Source organism: Tupaia chinensis, unplaced genomic scaffold (assembly GCF_000334495.1).
Source record: "Tupaia chinensis unplaced genomic scaffold, TupChi_1.0 Scaffold000215_1, whole genome shotgun sequence".
Taxonomy (NCBI): Eukaryota; Metazoa; Chordata; class Mammalia; order Scandentia; family Tupaiidae; genus Tupaia; species Tupaia belangeri.
In genome coordinates this window covers 1,477,892-1,501,181 of record NW_006159690.1, presented here as the reverse complement: position 1 = coordinate 1,501,181, position 23,290 = coordinate 1,477,892, and the positions used below count along the sequence as shown (strand labels likewise).

General features: G+C 44.0%; 1 protein-coding gene across 5 annotated transcripts in view; it reads right to left on the bottom strand.

Annotated features, from left to right (window-relative positions):
• Positions 1 to 23,290, bottom strand: part of PATJ (PATJ crumbs cell polarity complex component) — a 385,928-nt gene that overhangs the window by 34,656 nt on the left and 327,982 nt on the right. For all 5 annotated transcript variants that reach the window (XM_006147509.3, XM_006147510.3, XM_006147511.3 and 2 more), the window contains 7 exons: positions 20,430 to 20,623; positions 17,300 to 17,447; positions 16,206 to 16,292; positions 10,987 to 11,101; positions 9,412 to 9,449; positions 3,363 to 3,485; positions 2,511 to 2,615 (listed from right to left, as the gene is read on the bottom strand). In XM_006147509.3, the coding sequence (XP_006147571.1) occupies positions 2,511 to 2,615; positions 3,363 to 3,485; positions 9,412 to 9,449; positions 10,987 to 11,101; positions 16,206 to 16,292; positions 17,300 to 17,447; positions 20,430 to 20,623 (810 nt within the window). The remainder of the gene's footprint in view (positions 1 to 2,510; positions 2,616 to 3,362; positions 3,486 to 9,411; positions 9,450 to 10,986; positions 11,102 to 16,205; positions 16,293 to 17,299; positions 17,448 to 20,429; positions 20,624 to 23,290) is intronic.

Genomic DNA, 23,290 nt, shown 5'->3' with positions numbered 1-23,290 from the left:
GGGAATGGCCACGCCACAATCCCTTCTCCTCCATTCTCCTCTCGGGATCTTGGGCACGCATGCAAACGTGCCCAACATGTGTTTAAGCCACTGGGACTCAAACCACAGTCGACTACATGGGAGTCCAGTGACATAGCCATTACACCAACTGCTGGTCTCATCCATTAATCTTTTAATAGCACATGTTAGAAAATAAAAGCACATGGGACCAGAGAGTGACATAGTAGCTAAGGCGCTGGAATTCCACACAGCTGAACATGGTTTGAGTTCCGGATCTGGTGACTTAAAACTCACTCTGGGTGCATGTGTGTGCGTGACCAAGGTCCTGAGAGAAAAATGAAGAGATTGCGGTGTGGCCATTCCCGAGGGGTGATTTCTTGCTTCCTGTTTCTCTACCTCTCTGTCTCTCTGGCAAGCACATGTACCCTATAGCAAAAATCTCTCAAAAACAAACAAAACAAAACCCTCAAATTACAGAAGGGAGGGGAAGGGATTGTGAAGGGCAATTCCCCCGGTGTGGTGAGTTTGTGGCTATCCCCCCCATGGGGGATGATTTCTCACTTTTCCTCTGTCTCCTCAATTTCTCTCTCTGTATCTCTCCAGTAAGTGCATATGCCTTATGGCAAAAATTTTAAGAAAAGAAAAGACCAACTAATGCAATACAATGAACATTTGTAACCCAATGCCATTTTCTTAACTAAATACAGAAAAAGAACACAGTAAGAAACTCTTTGAAAAGTACATTAGTGGTGGCAGTTTGGCTGAAATACAATGTTAATTCCACATGGAACAGCATAGCTTATTTTCACATAAGGCTCTTTTTCTTTTGTTTGTTTTTTGTTTTTTTTTAGAGGTTTTTGCTATAGGGCACGTGTGCTCGCCAGACAGACACAGAGAGACAGAGAGACAGAAAGAGAAATCACCCCCCAGGGGGGATGGCCACGTCACAATCCCTTCTCCTCCATTCTCCTCTCAGGATCTTGGGCACGCACGCAAACGCGTCTGGCGTGAGTTTTAAGCCACTGGGTCCGGGACGTGAACCGTGGTCGACTACGTGGGAGTCCAGTGACATAGCCATTACAAGCTAACTGCTGTTCCCTACATAAGGCTCTTTTTTGATTTAGTTAATGTTATGCTTTTAAATGGTGTCTAATTTCTTGTTGTAAAAGGTGGAGCTGAAAAAATTACAACAGTGTGAGAAAATATCAGTAAAGCCAAAAAGAAGCTTTTTTCTTGTCACAGTTATCATTGGAAGGACCGTCCTCTTAAATTCTGTGTGGTTAATGGCTCACAGCTCTAAAATTGAAGACCAGCAGAGTTGTACTCACAGTGCCTCTAGGGGTCAGCAGAACGCGGAGGAAGAGGAAGCAGAGCACACAGTGAAAAGCAAAGATTTGTAGGGTGGAGGCAAGTGTGAGAAAATCCTGTAAGTGTCCACTGAGAGTCAGCCACACGAGTGTAAGGGATGCAGAACACAGGCCATTCCATACAGTGTTCTGGCTTGTGTTCAACAGAAACTTGGGGACCCAACTAATTTAGTAATATCTAACCTAGCACATAAAGTCTCCTAGAACTACTGACAGTATTTTCACGATTCCCTTCATAAGTGCTGAAAGCCATTTAGTTTTTTAATGTCCATCTGGCACTATGGAGTCAGACCACTATAAGCACCACAAATTGGTTCTTCCAGATGTAATGGTTTCTCAATTCAAACTTACTGTTTTAAGGCTAGAATTACCTGAGTGGCTTGCTAGCTCTTTAAGGCCATAAATGGTGGGTTTTATTCTTTTTACCTACAAACCATTTTATACTGCCTCGGCGGAAGGGTGGTGATTATAACTACATTTTTGGGGAAACTCATTAATAGGAGGCACTGCCAGTATGCTGCCTCTCAGTCTCTGCGTGTCGTCCATCTCAGAGACACTGAAAATGTGGAAATGTAAAGACAGGTAATTAACAGCATGCCTAGCTTTTCCTTCGTGGTGTAATTCCCCCGAGCTTCTGGACAATACTCCAGGAGACCACAGCTGACAAATTATTGTCTACCTTAGTTAAGGACTACGCTGTAGCGAGATTGAACAGCGTTGGCAATCATTTCTGCCACGGGGAAAGGGCATTGAATTTTTCTCTCCCTTTAAAGGGAAAGGAAGAAACTGCACTGGGGCAGTTCAGTAACAGTCTTTGGGCATAAGAAAAGAAATCATTTCCAATTCCTTGCAAACTTTGATTTACAAAAGAATGCTGGAAGCTAAAAGCCTTGTTGATTTATCATGTGAAGCAAAGAGTAATTTTTCTCCTCTTGTTATGCTTTCATATAATCATGCTCGCTGCCTGTATGGGTGGCATTAAAGAATTTCTGAATAAAAATAATAATTTCTTGCTTTCAACCCTCATAATTCACATCAGCAAGCACCCTGCTGGGTGGCGATGCCTACTGCCAGTGACGCTCAATCTTTCCTGCACGCCACTTATCTGCCTCGCGCAGCTGCCTGTCCCATTGATCGCAGTACCTGCAGGATAATGCGCCCGTAGGCGTTCTTCAGCAGATTAACCACATCCCCGTGAGACAGCCCATCCAAAGGTTGCCCATTAATGCTGACAATCCGATCTCCAACCTGGAAGGACAAAAGTGGTAGAAAATCACTATCATTAAGAAAAATTAAATTTGAGGAGCATGCTTAAAATTCTCTGTAAGTCATATTTCCCATTTGGGGCTATTGTGCAGACTCGGTTTCTACTACGCATGCATGTTTGAGAACCACAAGGAATTTTTATGGCTTTGTCCAAATACAGACCGATCAGAGAAACAAGAAGGGGGTCAGATTTGATTATTAAAAGGCTTCGGAATACAAAAAGTCGCTTTTGTATTTTGGTAATGGTGATGTTTCAGACAGCCATTCACCAGCAAGAGTGGGGAACAGATGAACGGTTCGGTAAAGCTTTAATGACGAAGCCAAATATTTTCTGCTTTATTTTTCTACCTAAATGAAGATTAAGGGGCAACAGGAAAAAAAAAATCATAAAAACTGTTGATTCTTTTGGTTGAGGAAAGACTCTGAGATCAAGACTCTCATTGGCAAACCAATTTTGGGCGAAATGAGGTGCTAGGAAGGGTATGGGAGGGTTTGTGAAGGAGCTGCAATCTCTGCTTTTATGGAGAAGCTTTGCTACAAACAATAATATTTTTATGTGCCCAGGGGCCTAATGAGTTTCAGGTATAAAGTTTCTCTAATGCTTTTTGCCCTCAGTGTGGGTCTTGGATGGCTGTTGGAATTCCAACTTTAAAGAAAGCGCCCATGGCTGCGACTTCCTCTCCCACCCCGCCACACGCTGTTAGCGCGTCACCAGGCCCCCTTGTTTACTTTCAGCTTCTGTGTCCGGGCAGCCACTCCGTTGGCCTGAATCATGGCAATAAATATAGGGATATCTCCTAAGGGACTTCCTTTTCCTCCAGCAATACTGATTCCAAGGGCATCGCTGAGCTCCTAAAAAAGAAAGAAAACATAACAGTTATGTATTTAATAAGGACCCACGGCCTGCTTGTCCCCAGATGGCTGCTGAAGAAAATCCTTGTACGAGCAGGAGGTCAGGATGACGACGAAGTTAACCATAGGGCTGCTGGAGTCAGAAAGACTCAACTCAGCTCCAGGACTTAACTCCTCTGGGGTCTCAGGGGAGTCATTCAACCTCTGAGAGCTTCCACCTCTTAGTGTAAAATGGGAAGGATCCTACAAGCCTCGCCGCAGTGTTGGTGTGAGAGTTAAACGAGATGAGGTAGTCCAGTCCTGGTCTAAAGAAAAGGCTCAAATAAAAGGCAACAGTAAGAATAAATAAACAAACTTTAAAAACCCAATGCTACTGCTTAGTTCAGTGGCCAATTTCGGTGCAGACTTGGCAAGTACGTTTTCATGTGGTGTTTATGATTCAGCTGCCACACATATCATGCTCCTCTGGTGTGAACAGACACCCTTGGCTCTGAAAGAGTGACACAACTGTGTTTAACAAAGGATCTCAGAGGACACCACGGCCGTGGTGAGTATGGAGGGAGAAGCAGAATGTGACTGAGAATGTTCCCAAAGACAGACCCTGGTGAAGACGCCTGGCTCTAGTCCAGCCCCCCGCCATTTGTATCATACGGTTGATATTTTAAAAATCACTAAAAGAACGAACGACAAAATCCAGTTGTGACACAGTGGAACACGCACACTAGGACATCCACCCTCTCACTGATCAGGAAATAGTCCTGGTGAAACCCGCAAAGTGACTACTTGGGCCTCTGACAGGTAAAAGAAACCAAAACAATAGTTTGGTGAGGAGTCACACTTGGAGACTTTATAGCAGGGGCAGATTTCTTAGTTTCCTTTTTTTTTTTTGGGAGAGGTTTTTGCTATAGGGCGCGTGCACTCGCCAGACAGACAGAGAGAGACAGAGAGACAGAAAGCGAGAAATCATCCCCCAGGGGGGATGGCCAGGCCGCAATCCCTTCTCCTCCATTCTCCCCTCAGGATCTTGGGCACGCATGCACACGTGCCCAGCGTGAGTTTAAGCCACTGGATCAGGGACTCAAACTGCGGTCAGCTACACGGGAGTTCAGCAACATAGCCATTACGCTAACTGCTGGTCCCAGTTTCCTTTTTTTTTTTTTTTATAAAAAAAATCTGACTGCTGGTCGTAGTGGCCTAGTATTCTACGCTAACGTCCCAGTTTCCTTTTTTTTTTTTTTTTTTAAAAAAAAGAATTATTTATTTTATTTCATTTTATTTATTCATTCATTTATTTTAATTTGATGAGAGAGGAGAGAGAGGGAGAGAGAGAGAGAAAGAGAAAGAGAGAGAAAGAGAGAGAGAGAGAAAGAGAGGGAGAGGAAGTGAGAAAGCAAATCACTAGGTCCAGGACTCGAACCATGGACGGCCATGTGGTGGTGTCCAGTACCTTAACCACCATGCCAGCATTCCTTTTTTTCTAGAAGCTTGGCCCTGAGGGGGATCCCTCTTGAAGATCTGGAAAGATGAAGCGAACTGCTAGCATTCTAACAGAAGCTCCATTCTCTGGCCAGAGGAGCCATGCAAAGGAGCCGCTGGTGGCTGGAGATGGAGGGAAGAAAACCCGATGGAGCAGGCTAGAGAAAGGGGTCCTCAAATCCTGTGTAGGAACACACGAAACTCTCAGGCTCAGTGCTAAGCTACGTTATGTGTGAGATGGATCCAAACCAGCAGAGCCGAAGTTTAGAGAACTGAACCGGGCATGTCAGTTATACCTCCATGAAGTTGAAAAAGGGAAAGAAAACGAAGCGACGATGAAGCCCTATATGAAAAAACTTGAAAGTTGTATCACTCGAATAGGAGGCATTGTTCCTTTATTATTATTGTTATTTCTGTTCATGCTGTCATGCCATACACATGAGACAGAATAATGACCGTGCAGACTACTCCAGTCACAGGTAGCTTATATTCTAGTTTACTTTTCTTTCTTTTTTTGGAGAGATTTTTACTATCGGGTGCTAGCGCTCGCCAGAAAGACAGAGACAGAGAGACAGAAAGGGAGAAATCACCCCCCAGGGTGGATGGCCATGCCACAATCCCTTCTCCTCCATTCTCCTCTCAGGATCTTGGGCACGCACGCACACGTGCCTGGAGTGAGTTTAAACCACAGAGTCCGGGACTCAAACCATGGCCGATTACATGGGAATCCAGTGACATAGCCATTATGCCAACTACTGGTCCCTATAGTCTAGTTTTCAAAGTATGTGTGTCTCGCTTATATTTTCTGAATGCACTGACAGCCAAGCCTTACACGCAGAATTGTACAATGCATTTTATTATGATGTTTCTGCTTGGACCGTTTGTGGGAGACAGGGTTGGTAAGAGCAGGTCTTACTATAAAAGTCTGTAAAAACAACCAAAAAAAAAAAACAACACTTGAAACGAGGAGAAATTGATGGAATAATCTGGCTTTGCTAAACCCATCATGATAATGATTCCTTAATTTATCTATACCTACGTACACAGTTGGTACACCTAACTTCCCCTCAGAGGAACGGCTGGGTTGCCACTCCAGTGGAAAGATTCTGGGAACAAGCGAGGCAGACTTAGTCCAAGCTCTGGTTGTAATAACAGATGCCCCTTCCTGGGCATTCAACTGAGGCATTAGGTCCTATGCTAAAGACATTACATGCTCTCCCGTATTTAATCTACACAGCTGTATTTGCCTGTGACGTAAATTAGCATCATCATTCTCATTTTATAACTAGCATTATCACCCTTATTCCGTAGCTGAGAAAGTTGAGGAGTTGAGGTTGACTCTTAAAGATCATATAGCTAAGGTTACCGGCTGAACAGCATCTCTCTAAAATGGAATTTTTTCCCCTTTGCTTTCTTTCTTTTTTATTATTTTTTTAGAATTATTTTTTATTTAACCTTATTTATTCGTTTCTTTATTTTAATTTGACTAGAGAGGGACAGGGTGAGAGAGAGAGAGAAAGAGAGAAAGAGAAAGAGAAAGAGAAAGAGAAAGAGAAAGAGAAAGAGAAAGAGAAAGAGAGAGAAAGCAAGCTGCCAGGTCTGGGACTCGAACTATGGTGGGTCATGTGGGAGTCCAGTGCCCTCAGCCACCACGCCACCTGCTGGCCCCTCTTTCTTTTTTTTATTATTTTTTATCAGAGGGTACATACACTCAATCGGGAGTGGGGGCAGGGGAGGAGAGGGAGGGAGTATGACCCCAAAGGGGCATGGTCATACTATAATCCCTTCTCTATTTCCCCATCCTGGCAGGATTTGGGGCATACAAATACATGTTTTCAAGCTGTAGGGCCAAGATTCCAACCATGGTTGGCCATGTGGGATTCAGCTCCCTTAACTACTAGGCTATGTAGCCAGACTAAGCCCCTAAAATTCTTATGCTGAAGCCTGAATTATCTATCAGTGCCTCAGAATGTAATTGTACTACAAGATATGGTCTTTAAAATGAGGCCATCGGGGTGTGTCTCGATCCGATCCTACCAGTGTTCTTAAAAGGGGAGGAAGTAGGACACAGGAGAGATACCAGAAATAACGAGAGACACAAAGAAAAGGCAATACGTGGCCACCGCAAGAAGGAGGTCGCCTATAAGTCAAGGAGAGAGACCTCGGGGAAAATCAAGCCTGCTGACCCCTTAGTCTTGGACTTCTGGCCTCCCTCTAGAATTGAGAAAGAAAAATGACTTGTGCTGTTTGAGGTGCCCAGCCCTCACTGTGCTGTTAGGGCCTCTCTAGAAAACCCATTCAGATAAATACGGCTCAGTACCTCCACAGGCGGGATGAGTCAGGGCTCTAAGCTGTGCTGGACGTCACTTTATTGCCATTGGTTACTGTGATTATAGTAGGGTCATAACTTTATTATTTCTTGAACCTCAAAGTTAAAAGTGACCAAAGACGAAATCTACTTTCTAATATTCTGCATATCACAAAAGAGTGAAATTAAGGTTTGACAAATTTATAAACTGAACTGCATCTTACATAATCTCCAAAGGGAAATTTAGCAATATGTATACAAGCTTTTATTAACAAGCTTGGCTTTGATCTAATGATTTCATATCTGGGAATTAATCCTGAAGAAATTATCCATGTTTGGGCAAAAAGGGAAACATTAATTAGTTTTGCTTTCATAAAAGACAGCATAAATTTGGGCCAGCAGATGGCATAATGGCTATGTTGCTGGACTCCCATGTAGTCGACAGTGGTTTGAGTCTCGGACCTGGTGGCTTAAACTCACTCTGGGCGTGTATGCATGTGTGCCCAAGATTCCGAGAGAAGGGATTGAGGTGTGGCCATGCCCCCTGGGGGGGTGATTTCTTGCTTTCTCTTTATCTTTCTCTGTCTTTCTGGCAAGCGCACACCCCTATAGCAAAAAAACAAACAAACAAACAAAAAACCTCTCCAAAAAGAAAAAAAAAAGGGTGCATAAATTGAACCCACGGGTGGTGTGGTAGTTAGGGTGCTGGACTCCCACATGGCTGACCATGGTTCAAGTCCCAGACCTGGCAACTTGTTTTCTCACTTTCCCTCTCTTTGTCTCTCTCTGGTGAGCCCATGCAGCCTATAGCAAATTAAAATAATAATAATAAATAAAATTAAATGCATAATTCTAAAAAAATTAAAGGAAAAAGCGTAAGTTGAGCAGCATGCTAATTCCTCAGTAAGAGGAAGCTGGTTAAGAAAATCATAACAACGGGACCAGCAGTTAGCGTAATGGCTATGTCGCTGAACTCCCATGTAGCCGACCGCAGTTCGAGCCCTGGACCTGGTGGCTTAAACTCATGCTGGGCGCGTGCGTGTTTGTGCTCCAGATCACGAGAGGAGAATGGAGAAGGGATTGCTGCGTGGCCATGCCCCCTGGGGGGGTGATTTCTTGCTTTCTGTCTGTCTGGCGAGCGCACGCGCCCTATAGCAAAAACCTCTCCAAAAAAAAAAAAAAAGAAAAGAAAAATCATGACAGGGGTTTGCAGTGCTTAAAGGCACTGGACTCCCACATGGTTTGAGTCCCAGACCTGGTGGCTTGCTTTCTTACTTTCCCTTTCTCTCTCTCTGGTCAAATTAAAAAATAATTATAATAAATAAAATAAACAATTCTTCAAAAAAAAAGAGAAAATCATAACAAATTCATGTGATAGAGTCCTAGGCAACCAGGAGTCAGCAGGTGGCATGATACTTGGGGCACTGAACTCCCTCATGGCTGGCCATAGTTCGAGTCCTGGACCTGGCAGCTTTCTTTCTTTCTCTCTCTCTGGTCAAATTAAAATATTACTACTACTAATACATAAAATTAAAAAATTCTTTCAAAAATTTTGTTCATTAAAAAAGAATACTATGCAACCCATAAAAATCATGCTAAGTACTATAAAAAAACACTTATTGACATGGCTAAAAGTTAATGATGCAAAGTGAAAAAAGCAAGCTACAGGAGTGTGTCTAACATGATATATTCTTGTTTTATAAGTTTTCTGTTTAATTATACACACATGCAAACAATATAGTGGATAGTTTTTCTTATAGAATTATTTCTTTCATTTCATTTGTTATTACGACTTATTTTATTAATTTGACCAGAGAGATACAGAGAAAAAGGGAAAGTGAGAAAGCTACCTGTCAGGTCCAGAACTCAAACCGCTGTTAGCCATGAGGGAGTCTAGCACCTTAACCCCCACACCACCTGCTGGCCCCAATGTAGTGGATGATTTAACAAAAAATTCATGCTGGACATCTGTGTACTTTATGGTGTTTTCCTAAGTCAGTTTCCTTCTGTTACACAGGCAGTACTGTGCTTCAGTAACTTGAAAGACTACACGAACAATCCAATGAATTATGTTAAGGGGAAGGTGTATATTTATGACATTCAATACACATCAGAAAAGACACCGCAAAATAGCTGACTTACCCTGATTATCTCAACAGTCCTGGGACCCGTATCTGTGCCTATAAATAAGCAAAATAATTAACTTTAAAAAAACGGAGATAATATATTTAGGATATCATACTATCCAATGCAAATGGTATCATTTTCCCAGCCTTTCAAAGAGGATACTAAAACAAGCAGGCATTTTGAGGAGACTAAAACAAGCAGGCATTTCCCTCTTTCCTAACACCCAAACTGGCAGCCATACTGGCATCAAGGGCCAACTGTGTGCTCTATTTTAAAGAAGAGCTCTCTGCTCAAGACAGACGTGCCCACAGTGGCTCGGTCGGACAGAAGCTGATGGAGTGTAGCAGCAACTGCCTGGAACATCGTGAGTAAGTGCTTGGAGGATGAGGCATTTGCGCTTCATCGTACATTTTTCTTCCTTAATCACCAATCACCTTCCACCTAGTGGAAGACTTAAAAGATCCCTGCTTTGCCCTCAGTGGTATATGTACTTCTGACCTTCCTCTGGTGACCCGTAATTTATTAATTTCCTTTTTGTAAATAGTTTTACTTTATATTGCACTCTGGTTTCCTGCTTCTTTTTCTAATTGCCAGAGGGCATGTGTGCTCATCAGAGTGTGAGAGGGAGAAAGCATTGCCCCCAGTGGGGTGTGGGTACACCACAATTCTTCTCCTGCATTCCTCTATTCTGTTGGGATTTAGAGTTCACACATGCCTGCCATGTTTTTCAAGACACTGGGTCAGGATTTGAACTGCAGTTGGCCATATGGGATCTGGCTCCCTAAACCACTATTTGGTGGGGCCCTTTCTCTTTGTTGTGTGATTTTTGAACTGTTAAAGGCACATTCCTAAAAGGAATCTCTGTGGCCTTCCCTACATCTGAACGGGTCTTTTGGAAAGCTTGCTGCTAACGTGGCAAAGCTCGAAGATCAGAGAACATTTTAATTAGAGGTGAAAGCGGGCCAGACAGTGGTGCAGAGGTAACGCGATGCTCTGCAGTGCGGGACCCACGTGAGAAGGTTCTGGGTTTGCCTCTGGAGGTCTCCCTGTACATGCTGCACGTGATCTGGGCTGGCTGAGGCTAGAATGGGTTGCAGTGTGAAGACCTTGTTAGGGTCATGGATTAATAAATAAACTTTAAACATAGATGAACACATTGGTTTTACAAGTACGAATGTCAAAAAAAAAATTAGGCAATAGGATTTTTTTTTTTTTAATTTAAATGTTACTGTAAGGTGCATGTGCTTGCCAGGCAGAGGGGGAGGTAGGGAAGTGAGAAATTACTCCCGGGGGGGATGGTCACCCTGCAATCCCTTTTCCTCTAAGGTGCATGTGCTTGCTAGGCAGAGGGGGAGATAGGGAAGTGAGAAATTACTCCCAGGGGGGGATGGTCATCCTGCAATCCCTTTTCCTCCGTTCTCCTTTTGGGATTTTGGGCATGCATACACAAGTGCCTGGCATATTCTTCAAGTTACTACGTCTGGGACTTGAATCACAAAATCGGCCCTGTGAGATCCAGTCATCTTAACCACCCCACCACTAGCTGACCCACAACAGGATGGTTTTGCCAGAGGTGTATGCGTGTAATACCTGAACTTTTCTGGGAAGGATCTGAAGCCTTTTTTGTGCCAACCAGGTTTTGTAGGCCGCTGATGACAGGGGCGAAGGAAGGACGGCAGGTGCTGTGTGAGCTGTGCTGGCCTCCCTGCAAAGAGAGCAGTGGTCACCTGCATGCAGACATTGACTTGGCCCTCAAAGTCCATACTTGTCATTAGTATTCCAATGACAGAAGTCACCATCACCACCTAACAAGATTCCAAGGAGGCCAAGGAAGAAAACAAGTCACCCATACTCATTTTCCTACTTTCTGTTTATATGTGCTCATATTTACATATGGTTTCATTCAAAAAGGTAGAACATAGGCATTCATTGGGGCTGCTCTTGCACCACATGAAATCCAAACCATTTTCCTAGGCTGCCCGTAGTGTTACTATGTGGCCAGTTAATGGGCACTCTGTGTTCTCTGGCTACAGGGAACCATATTCTCTTATTACCAAAATAGTGTTATACAGGGACCAGCAGTTGGTGTAATGGCTATGTTGCTTGGACTCCCATGTAGTCGACCACAGTTCGAATCCTGGACCAGGTGACTTAAACTCACACCAGGCACATGTGCATGCCTGCCCAAGATCCCGAGAGGAGAATGGAGGAGAAGGGATTGCAGCAAGACCAAGACCGTCCCCCCCTGGGGGTTGATTTCTTGCTTTCTGTCTCTCTGTCTCTTTCTCTTTCTGGTGAGTGCATGTGCACTACAGCAAAAACCTCTCCAAAAAAAAAAGAAAAGAAAAGAAAAGAAAATAGTGTTATATACATTGTGCTAAAACAAGTATGAGAGGACTTCAGAGTTTGTGTTATTAAAAGGTTGTATGGATTTTTAAAAAATTTTATTTATTTATTTTAATTTGACCAGAGAGGTACAGAGAGAGAAAGAGAAAGTAAGAAAGCAAGCCACCAGGTCCGGGACTCACACCATGGTTGGCCATGTGGGAGTCCAGCATCCTTAACTACCGCAACTGCGGGACTCAGATTTTTAACTTTTTTAGTACCAAATAAAACTTGAATTTTAATTCCATTTTCCATGAACTTTTGGAAACCTCCTTGTATAGTAAAATCTTGATTAATAGAAACTCGACAAAAAAGAAACCCTTAATCGTAGAAGAAAGCAGCCAATGTCAAGTGAAGAAAAAATTTATTTTGGAGATATATTTCATGTGTTTTTTTCTAAGATTTTTTTAGAGTCAGCAATAATCTATTATACTTCCATTACCTGTTTTTTTAGTCATTCAAGTAAGTACTTTTGAGGTCTATGATGTATAGTCATTTATGGCTAGTGGCTATTCAATAAAAATTATATATATGGGGGATCAGCAGGTGGCTTGGTGGTTAAGGCACTGGACACTCCCACATGGCCATCCACAGTTTGAGTCCTGGACCTGGTGGCTTGCTTTCTCACTTTCCCTCTCTCTCTCTCTGTGTCTTTGGTCAAATTAAAATAAATGAATGATAAATAAAATTAAGTAGATAATTCTTAAAAAAAAACTGTATATATGGTAAAAGCCCTTTCTAATGCATTTCTTTTTTTAAATAAAGAAATTATTCTATTTAACTTTATTATTATTATTTAATATTTCTAGAGAGAGACAGAGAGAGAAAGAGAGAGAGAGGAGAGAGGGGGGAGGGGAGAGAGGGAGAGAGGGAGAGAGGGAAGGCAGTGAGAATGCAAGCCTCCAGGTCCAGAGCTTGAAGCATGGTTGGCCATATGGGAGTCCAGCGCCGATAACCACCACACCACCTGCTGGCCCCATGTTGTCTAAAAAATCTTGCCAAGGACTCTCTTTTAGTAATTTTTACTATAGGGCATGTGTGCTCACTTGAGAGAGAGAGATGGAGAGAGGGAAAGTGAGAAATCATCCACTAGGGGGGATGGCCACACTGCAATCAGGCGCTTGGCATGATTTTCCATCTGTTGGGTCTGGGACTTGAACCACTCAGTCACACATGTGGGATCTAAGCCACCTTAATCACCATGCCACCTGCTGGCCTATTCAGGTCTTTTTTAAGTTCAAGAAGCTGGGCTGGTCTGTGGCCTATAGGTTAAGGGAGGCAGATTCCACATGACAGATTGCAAGATTCCAATCCTGGCCCCTCTGGATTGAAAAACAAACTGGGCTCGTGTACAGGAGTGCATGCCCCAATCCCAACAGCGTGAAGAAATGGAGATGGGATTGTGGCGTGACTATGTCCCATTGGGGGTGCTTTTTCTCTCTCTGGTGAGCATGTGTGCCCTCTGTAAAATTTCAAAAAAAAAAAAGGTCTTCAAAAAATTCATGGAAAATGGTTAGAACAAATATCTATGCATGGGTTTCAAATGTGTACCTAAATTCACTTGCACTTTAATTTTATTTTTCCACAACCTTAAACCATTGTTTTCTTCATGTATGATAGAATGAATGCAGATGGGAGAGAGAACAAGAGGGAGAGGGAAGAGCATCCTCCACAGGACCTCGTCACACACGCTCCCCTTCTGTTAGTCCTTCAGTCTATTAGATCTTGAGCACTTACTCTGTGCCCAGCATGTTCCAGGCTGTCTGGGCTGGGGATTCGAACCACAGTCACCATGTGGGATGAGCTTCTCTTTAGCAACGCATTACTACTACACTAAGGAACTAGCCCTGCACAAAGTTTCTGAAGTCACTGTGTATGCCTGGCTATGTTCCCTCAGTTTCTTGAGGAAAAGAAGTCTCAAAGGATTTTTCTAACACTTTCCTTTGTAGAGTAAAGATACTTACTCCTTGTTGGTAGGAAATGCCCTTTTCTTTTTTAAGAGAGATTTTTGCTATAAAGCGCATGCGCTTGCCAGGGAGAGAGAGAGAGAGAGAGAGAGAGAGAGAGAGAGAGAGAGAGAAATAGACAGAAAGTGAGAAATCACCCCTGTCCCACAGAGGGGATGGCCACACCATGATCCCTTGTCCTTCATTCTCCTCGCAGGATTTTGGGCACACATGTACATGCACCTGGTGTGAATTTTAAGTCACCAAGTCTAAGACTCAAACTGTGTTCGACCATGTGGGAGTCCAGCGACATAACCACTACGCCGTCTGTTGGTCACGGAAATGCCATTTTAAAATTATGATCACTATTTAAAAAAAAAAAAAGTTAAACTGGGGACCAGCAGTTGGTGTAATGGCTATGTGGCTGGACTCCCACGTAGTCGACTGCAGTTTGAGACCTGGACCTGGTGGCTTAAACTAACGCCAGGCATGCGTGCGTGTGTGCCCAAAATCCCGAGAGGGGAATGGAGAAGGGATTGTGGTGTGGCCATCCCCCGTAGGGTGTGATTTCTTGCTTTCTGTCTCTCTGTCTCTTTCTGTCTTTCTGGAGAGCACACGCATCCTATGTCAAAAACCTCTCAAAAAAATTTAGAAGAGTTAAATTAAACATCTTCCCCCAAAATAAAAATTCTGTGCAAGGCTAGGGAAAGTATTTGACACAAACTTTTTAAAAAACACATGGACTCCTGGGGGGCCAGCAGATGGTATGGTGGTTGAGGTGCTGGACTCTCTCATGGTGAGAGTGAATTGTGGTTTGAATCCCAGACCTGGTGGCTTGCTTTCTTGCTTTCTCTCTCTCCTCCCCCTCCCCCCCAATCTGGTCAAGTTAAAAATAAATTAATGGATAAATAAACTAAGTTTAAACGCACACACACACACACACACACACGAACTCCTTTTATCCCTTTGTGCTAGTGCATAGACTTCTCAGTCTGAGATCCTTCTCTTTCTTTCCCTCAAATACCTCTTGGAGGAAGACTCAATGGAATCTCCTGTGTGCAGTTCTCTCGCATTCTGACAGGAAGAATACTTCCCCATTCAACAAAGATGAGTCTTCCATAAGGACGAAGTCTGGCTAAGACTGTTTTGCTTCTCCCGTACTCAAGCCTGGTCAGAATCACCACTTACTATTCACTCAGGAGTCCTGAGACAGTGTGTCTTAGTAAGAAATCTGCTGCCCATTACATAGGCCAGCAATGCCAACAAACAAAAAGTTCCAAACTTAATAAAATGTGCGCTGGGTCACAGGTCGTCTGAGACCTCATTGGAACTTGATATTTTTCCTCACCCTTTTCTAAAACCAATGAGGCAAAGGAGGCATTTATCAGCTTTCCAGAAGCACCTAGGTGCTTACCACAAAAATCAGAGCACTGGGACCAGCAGTTAGTGTAATGGCTATGTTGCTGGACTACCACATAGTTGACCGCGGTTCACGTCCCGGACCCGGTGGCTTAAAAGTCATGCCGGGCACACGTGTGTGCGTGCCCCAGTTCCCGAGAGGACAACGGAGGAGAAGGGATTGTGGCGTGGCCATCCCCCCTTGGGGGGAGATTTTTAGCTTTCTGTCTCTCTGTCTCTCTCTGACTGGCGAGCGCACACCGCCCTATAGCAAAAACCTCTAAAAAACAACATAAAAAACCAGACCATCTTCTGAACACAGGCCTTAAAGAAGCTTTAAGTTTAAGACAACCAGGGAAGGCACCAAAAGTCACGCTTTTAACCTCAAAACAAATGACTATCCACAGAGGAGACGGAAAGGTCACATACAAGTTTCCGGAGTTTCACTAAGTATGAGACTAAACATAGAGTCTGCCATCTTGATTTTGTCAGCCATTATAATGAAAAACAAAAAACAAAACCCAGCTAAATATACTTTGTCCAAAAAAAAAAGGTGGCACTTACATCAGCCTTGCAAATAAACATAAGATGTTTGCTAGCCCACAAAATATCGCCCACTAAGGCCTCCCTCCCACAGGAGAAACCCCCACACTTGGCTCTCCTGGGAATATACCATTAATTGCCCTCAGCATGTGTGAGTGGCTATTCACAAGTTAACTTTACAGCAACATTTAATTGAATGAATAGAACAATGTTGTGCTAATGAGGGTCAAATTGCCACCAGATGTTGCCTCTTTCTTTTTTTTAAATAAACACAGCTGTGGGCAAGCATAGGCCTAGTGGAGAGAAGAGTGGTCCTAAGAAAACACTTGCAGGCAATAAAGGAGAGAAAAATCTAGGGATTAATGAATTTCCATCCCACCTTTCATTTTTATTTCAAACACATGAAAATACACCAAACTTGGCACGGTGGATAGGCTGTGTATCAGACATTATTCTCAAACATGCATTTATAAAATGGGAACTTTGTCCCAGCAGGGGCAGGAGGGCAGGTTGGTCTGACCGGAGTCCAGCATCTACCTGGCTATTGTGGGAAGTCTTCCTCGTGGAGGCCCAGGACCCAGCGCGGAGTCTTCCAATCTCTAGCTGCACGAGTCCCTGTGCACACTAGGGAGACAACGAAACAGAAATGAAAAGCAGTAGCCGGGATGTTCTGAGACACCACGGCAGAGCTTCCACTGACCTCTGCAGCCGAGAATTATAAAAGAGCAGTGAAGGCAATGGGCAAAAACGAGCGGCGGTAAAATCAAACACAAGAAAAATTTGGAAACTCCACAGCATTCATCTCAGTGTCAGAGGACTGGATTGCAATTCATCTTTTTCTCTAGTAAAGAAAGCATTCATCAGTAGTGAAGTAATTAAGAAAGGTGGCAAAAAAGAACAGAAAAATCCAACAATACATTTTTTTCTCTTGGGCAGTAACTGAGAGTTGACAGTATCAGAACTGCAGAATTCTAGGAAGAACAAAATCCATGTCATTGCAAAAGCTTTCATGGCTATTGGTGAAACAGAGTGAAATTTCATCAGGTGATAGTTGAATGAGAACTTGCAAGAACTTTTATGAACCGGTTTCTTCCAATGGAAGCGGGGTCTGTGTGAGACACAGAGAGTGAATTCTGAATGTGAACATCTCACCTCTACAACTTCAGTGAGAGACAGCCTAAATTTCCTTCTCACCTCTGTTCCCCAGTCTTCAAGCTCACTCAAGCAGAGGGCTCTGTGATCTTGGGCATGCCACTCTACAATACATTTCGTTTGTGAAATGGAGGACTTGATCTAGGTAGTCATGAACACGCCTTTAAGTAAAACAGCTGGGTCTGATGAATTCAGAATCACACACTCCCTAACACAGATGTGGAGGGGGGAGGATGAATTCTCACAAGCATGAAAAACTAACTTAGAAATCACAAAGCAGGCTCCCTTCAGTTCTGCTAGTCAATATAGCAGAACTTTCTTTTCAAGTTATCCTGATCACTTAAAGGAATCAGAGATAGACTTCTGGTAAAAGCCAGAGGCAGCGTACAAGCCAACCCACTTGATAATCCAGACTAGTGGGGCGGTTCCCGTTGGACTTCAGTTGTGCCAGCTGGGCAGAAAGCAGCCTAGTGACTCACCTTGAGGACAGTGGCCACTGTCTCCTGTGAGGCATTTCTCATGTCCTCTCCATTCACAGATAAGATTTGATCTCCCTGAATCAATCTCCCATCCAGGTCGGCCGCTCCGCCTTTCACGATGTCGGAAATGAACACGCCGCTTCCATTTCTGTTAATACCATAAAGCAGTGGGGTATTGGCACAACCTAATACGTCTTAACTAAAGTCTGAAACGACTAACTTCTTGAATTTTTTTTTCTTTATTCACGATAGAGTTTATGTGTGAGCACAGGAGGGAGAGGGAGAGAGAGACGGGGGGTAGAGGGCAGAGGGCAGAGGTGAGAAGGGAGTGAGAAGGTAAGTCACCAGGTCCAGGACTCAAACTGTGGTCGGCCTTGTGGGAATCCAGGCACCCTAACCACCATGCCACCTGCTGGCCCCATGACTTAATATTTAAAAATTTTCCACAGGGCACACATGTTTACCAGGGAGAGACAGACAGAGAGAAAGAGAGAGAGAGAGAGAAAGTGAGAAAGCAAGTTGCCAGGTCTAGGACTCGAACCACAGTCAGCCACATGGGAGTTCAGTCCCTTAACCACCACATCACCTGCTGGCCCCAGCGATTGTTTTTTTGGAGAGGTTTTCGCTATAGGGCACGTGCGCTTGCCAGACAGACAGAGACATAGAGGTAGAAAGCGAGAAATCACCCCCCAGAGGGGATGGTCACGCCACAATCCCTTCTCCTCCATTCTCCTCTCGGGATCTTGGGCACGCATGCACATGCACCCGGCATGAGTTTTAAGCCACCGGGTCTGGGATACGAACCGCGGTCGACTATGTGGGAGTCCAGCGACATAGCCATTATGCTAACTGCTGGTTCCCCCCAGCGATTGGTTTTTAATAGCACTTAGAGCATCCTCATTTTTTGAAATGGCTGCTTACTACCCTACGCATATTCCACAATTTCACTTATCACCAACTTATGATGGACAGACAGGTTGTCTCCATTCTAACTACTGCAAGGAAATCTGAATGCACATCGCGAGCCTATCCTTCAGATACTCGCCTGCTCATGGAGTTGTGAGTCAAAGAAAACTGAATTTTGAGAGCTTTACATCTGATCCTTTAGAATGGAAGTTGTCCTAAGGAATGTGTTTCTTACCATCTTAATCTGAAATATTGATGTTCTCTGATTATTTCTTCAAGCCACTAAATGATAATAAGACAAAAACCATGCCACATGGAATCTCCCCAAGCAAACGAAAGCAAACTCCGACCTGGCTCCATCAGTGCTCTGCACCCAGATGTGCATTGCTTTTTGTTTAGAAATGTAAGAGACTCAGCCTTTTCGGTTTTGTAATGCATTTTCAGAGTGATGGTTTTATGGTGCTTAAAGTAAAAATGAGATCAAGATAGCACGGTAGCTGGCATAAAACCAGTACTCAAAAATGCTTGCTAATACTTTTATTTAACAACAGCTTGAACTGCTGGAAAAAAGCACTGGGCTAGTCAGCAAAAGTCTGTGAGGGCACATGACATAATAAATATAAAACCAACTTGCCACAGCAGGTGGTGTGGAGGTTAAAGCAGCTAGATCCCACACGGTCAACTGTGTGGTTTGAGTCCCGCACCTGGCAGCTTAAAACTCACGCAGGGCTTGTGTGTGTGTGTGTGTGTGTGTGTGTGTGTGTGTGTGTGTGTATGCCCAAAATCCTGAGAGGAGAATGAAGGAAAAAGGATTGTGGTGTGGCCACCTCCCTGGGGGAAACTTTCTCACTTTCTCTTTCTCAGTCTCTCTCTGGTGAGAGTACATGTCCTACAGCAAAATTAAAAAAAAACAAAACAAAAAACAAACAAACCAAAACCAAAACAAAACCCGAAATCAAACCAACAATAACAACTTGACTTCTTTCTAAGAAGATGTTTGATACAATTTAAGGCCATGTTGAGGTGTTACCTGGAAATCCTGTAGTGGTATTAGAATAAATACACACTTCAGGGCCAGCAGGTGGCGTGGTGGTTAAAGAGTGCTGGACTCCCTCCCACATGGCCGACTGTGGTTCAAGTGCCAGACCTGGTGGCTTGCTTTCTCACTTTCTCTCTCTCTCTCTTAGTCTGTCCCTCTCTGGTAAAATTAATAAAAATAAATAAATAAAGTTAAATAAAATAATTCTTTAAAAAGAGAAGAATAAATACACACCTTGATACCTGATGCCAGTAAACCATGGAAGCTAGAATAAGAATATCAAGATGGTACTTACCTTTCCAACTCACTGCAAGAGAAACTTTCAAATATTAGCCTCAAACAATTCCTGCAATTCCCATCACATGGGTAAGAGTATAATATAGACTTCAAAAAAGCAGTCTAGCCACAGGATCAACCAAAATTGTTGGTGCAAACTATTATTTTGGGGACATTTTTCTTATTAGAAAACTGCTGTAGTGAAGAATTCTTGTGTATCTCTCAACTCTGTCTACTCTTCTTTCAACAGTATAAAATTAACATTGTATTCAACGACAGAATAATTTTCTTAACCCAAGATAGCATTTATCTACCTCGTTTTTTTTTTTTTTTAAGAGGTTTTGTTTTTGCTACAGGGCCTGTGTACTCGCCAGAAAGACAGAGAGAGAGAGAGAAATAGAAAGTGAGAAATCACTCCCCAGGGGGAGTGATTTCCTCCTCCATTCTCTTCCCTCCTCCTCCATTCTCTTCTTGGGATCTTGGGCATGCACACACATGCGCCTGGCATGAGTTTAAGTCACCAGGTCCGGGACTCGAACTGCAGTCGACTACATGGGAGTCCAGCGACATAGCCATTACGCTAACTGCTGGCCCCGCATTTATCTACCTCTTGATTGTAGCTGTTTTGTGCGCATGGCTGCTTTAATCAACTACCTGCAAACCTCAGATCAAGGTAATTCCAAGTTGAAAGAACTTCACTAGCTGTTCCGATTCTGTAAGAAAATATAAAAATCTGGGTTGATGCAGGTCTATCTTGATATGTTGTTTTGGTAAGACCTTGTTCAGAAATATGTCCTTTGTTCAAATATTATCAACATCTTGATTTTTAGACATGACATCAGTAGTTTATACCGGCCCCTAGAACTCTCAACGAAAAAGCCCACACTAGCTTTGCAAGCATGTCTTTACCGTTTCCCGACGATGCTCAGGCCCAGTCCTCGGCCAGCCTTCTTCTGCAGATCCACAGGGAAAACCTCCAAGTTCTCCTCGTCCCTGTAGTGTGCCTCATCCCTATACACCACCAGCCGCACTTTCTGGGGGGTCTGCCTCAGCGCTGTGATGGCTTCTTCGTGGCTGGAGTTCCTCAGGTCAATCCCATTAACCTGGAACAACAAGCATCCTAAGAACAGTTGCTGACAGCCGAGGCCTCTCAGCCTGCTGTCTGCTGGAGCTCTCTAATCCATCCTGCCAAAAACCTCTAGAAATTTCCAGCCATCCCCATTAGCAGTATGGGTGGCTCCAGCTATCAAGAAGGTGACCCTCACACTCCCACTCCCCGCAGAAGCAGAGAGGGTGGGTGAACACCTACGACCACACGGTTTTACGTAGCTGTGAACTGGGTTATGGAACCAACATGGCGATGAGCAGAAAGCAAGCGTGCAAGCAAAGAGCAAGTAGGACTCATCAGCTCGTTTAGTTGAGGTCAAAGGGAAATAAATACTAGCGTTTGGTCAGCATTTTTACACTCAGTTTGCTTATTGGATGTGACATCCTTACTCTTAATTGCTCACATTGTAACTACTTCAGAACAGGAAGGAAATGAGGCACTGGTATTTCCAACAGCACCCAAGACCCCCTGAAGCCTTCTCATCTGACTCTGGATCCGTGAGCAGCGATGGGACCACACATTAGTGAATGACGTGTAGGAAACAACAATGAGAACAGCCATAGCTCTGCTTTTGCCAAGTTATGTAAATTTAGGTAAGGTATATAACCTCTCTGACCTTGGTTTCCTTTTCTGTTAAATGGAGATCATAGACAAATGATTTATTTTTTTTATTTTTTTATTTTTTATTTTATTTTATTTATTATTTTTTTTTGAGAGATTTTCATTGTAGGGCACGTGCACTCGCCAGACAGAGAGAGAGAGACATAGAGACAGAAAGCGAGAAATCACCCCCCAGGGGGGATGGTCACTCCGCAATCCCTTCTCCTCCATTCTCCTCTCGGGATCTTGGGCACGCACGCACACGCGCCCGGCGTGAGTTTTAAGCCACCGGGTCCGGGACACGAACCGCGGTCGACTATGTGGGAGTCCAGCGACATAGCCATTACGCTAACTGCTGGTTCCCACAAATGATTTATTTTTTACTTAACTATTTCGGAAGGGCTGTGTGCTATCCTTTTGTGAATATTCACGCTTGGTTCTTATACTAACTCTCTAAAATAGATACTGCTATTACAACCACTTAGAGATGAGGAAACTGAGGTGTGGAATGATTAAGGGACCTGCCCAAGGTTACCTAGCAAGCAGATGGAAGAGCCAAGATTCGAACCTAGACCATCTTTCCATCCTTAGTTCCTATTCTGTGCAGCCTCATCATTTTCTCTTAGATAGGTTATTGGATCCCCCTACTACAAAGTCAAATTCCAATGTTGGTTAGCAAATTTATTATAAGGGAGAAATCGGGAATCAGAATAGCCTTCGGCTCAAAAGAAGGGAGTCTGGGTCACTCCCTCTGGTGACAGCTGGAAAAAGAGCCAAGCAAAGGGATGGGTGGGCCCAGGTCAGAAGAGAAGAGTTCCCTCAGGATGTTGGTTCTGGGGCCAGCAAGTGGCCTGGCGGTTAAGGGTGCTGGATTCCTGGACCTCTGTCTCTGGTTAGATTTAAACCAATCAACCAATCTTTTCTTTAAAAAAGAAAAGATGTTGGTTCCTCTCCTTGTCCGGCTCTAGCCCTGCGGCCCCTTAGCAGGTCAGGCTTGACTTTGAACTTTCACTCCATCTATATAATGAAAGGATGGTTTAAGGCTTTCCAGACTTTGAACCAGTGGCATAAAGAATGGTTACAGAGAAGGAAGAAAAGAATGAACTCTCCTTGAAGAAGGGGACTACTGAGCTGTTGTTTACCTCAGCGGCTTGTGTACTGATAACTGTGGTTAAGAACAAGGGCTTCCGGGAACCAGCAGTTAGCGTAATGGCTATGTCGCTGGATTCCCACGTAGTCAACCGCGGTTTGCGTCCCGGACCCGGTGGCTTAAAACTCACGCTGGGCGCGTGTGCGTGTGTGCCCAGGATCCCGAGAGGAGAATGGAGGAGAAGGGATTGCGGTGTGACTATCCCCTCTGGGAGGTGATTTCTCGCTTTCTGTCTCTCTGTCTCTCTCTGTCTGTCTGGCGAGCGCACGCACCCTGTAGCAAAAACCTCTCAAAAAAAAAAAAAGAACATGGGCTTTCATAATGCTCAGAAACTCTGAGGCCATAGGGGAGGGTTCTGGGTTTGTGTCTTGTGGTTTTCCTGTGCACGCTGGGCACACGCACACATGCTTGTGTTCTTGGCTGGCTGAGGCTGGGGGTAGGATCACAGCATGAGGATCCTTTTGGGAGATCTCTATCTCTCTGTCTGTCTCTCGATGAAAGAAAAGAAGAAACTTAAAAAAGAACCCAACGACACACATGGGTTTTTGATCTAGATGGGTCTCGGTTGGAGTACTGATTCCAACTTCCTGACACCCTGTGAAAGAGCTGAGTTTCTGCCATGTCATCCAGGGGCTGGAGGCAGTAAGGATACCGCTGCTACCACTTCCTGCACGTGGTAAGGAATAGATGACACGAGCCCCGGGAAGCATTTGGCCAAGGGCTTGGCACGGTTATGTTCAATGTAAGTCAGAAGGCGAGGGCTGTCCCTTCAATGGTTAAAGGAGCTGGATCCACAGGGCTGCCTGCGGTAGGACTCTCAGCCCTAGTGGTTTGGAAAACATGCTGGGTGCATGTGTGTGAGAGTCTCTTATCTTTTTTTTTTTTTTTTTTAGAGCGGGCTTTTTTGTTACG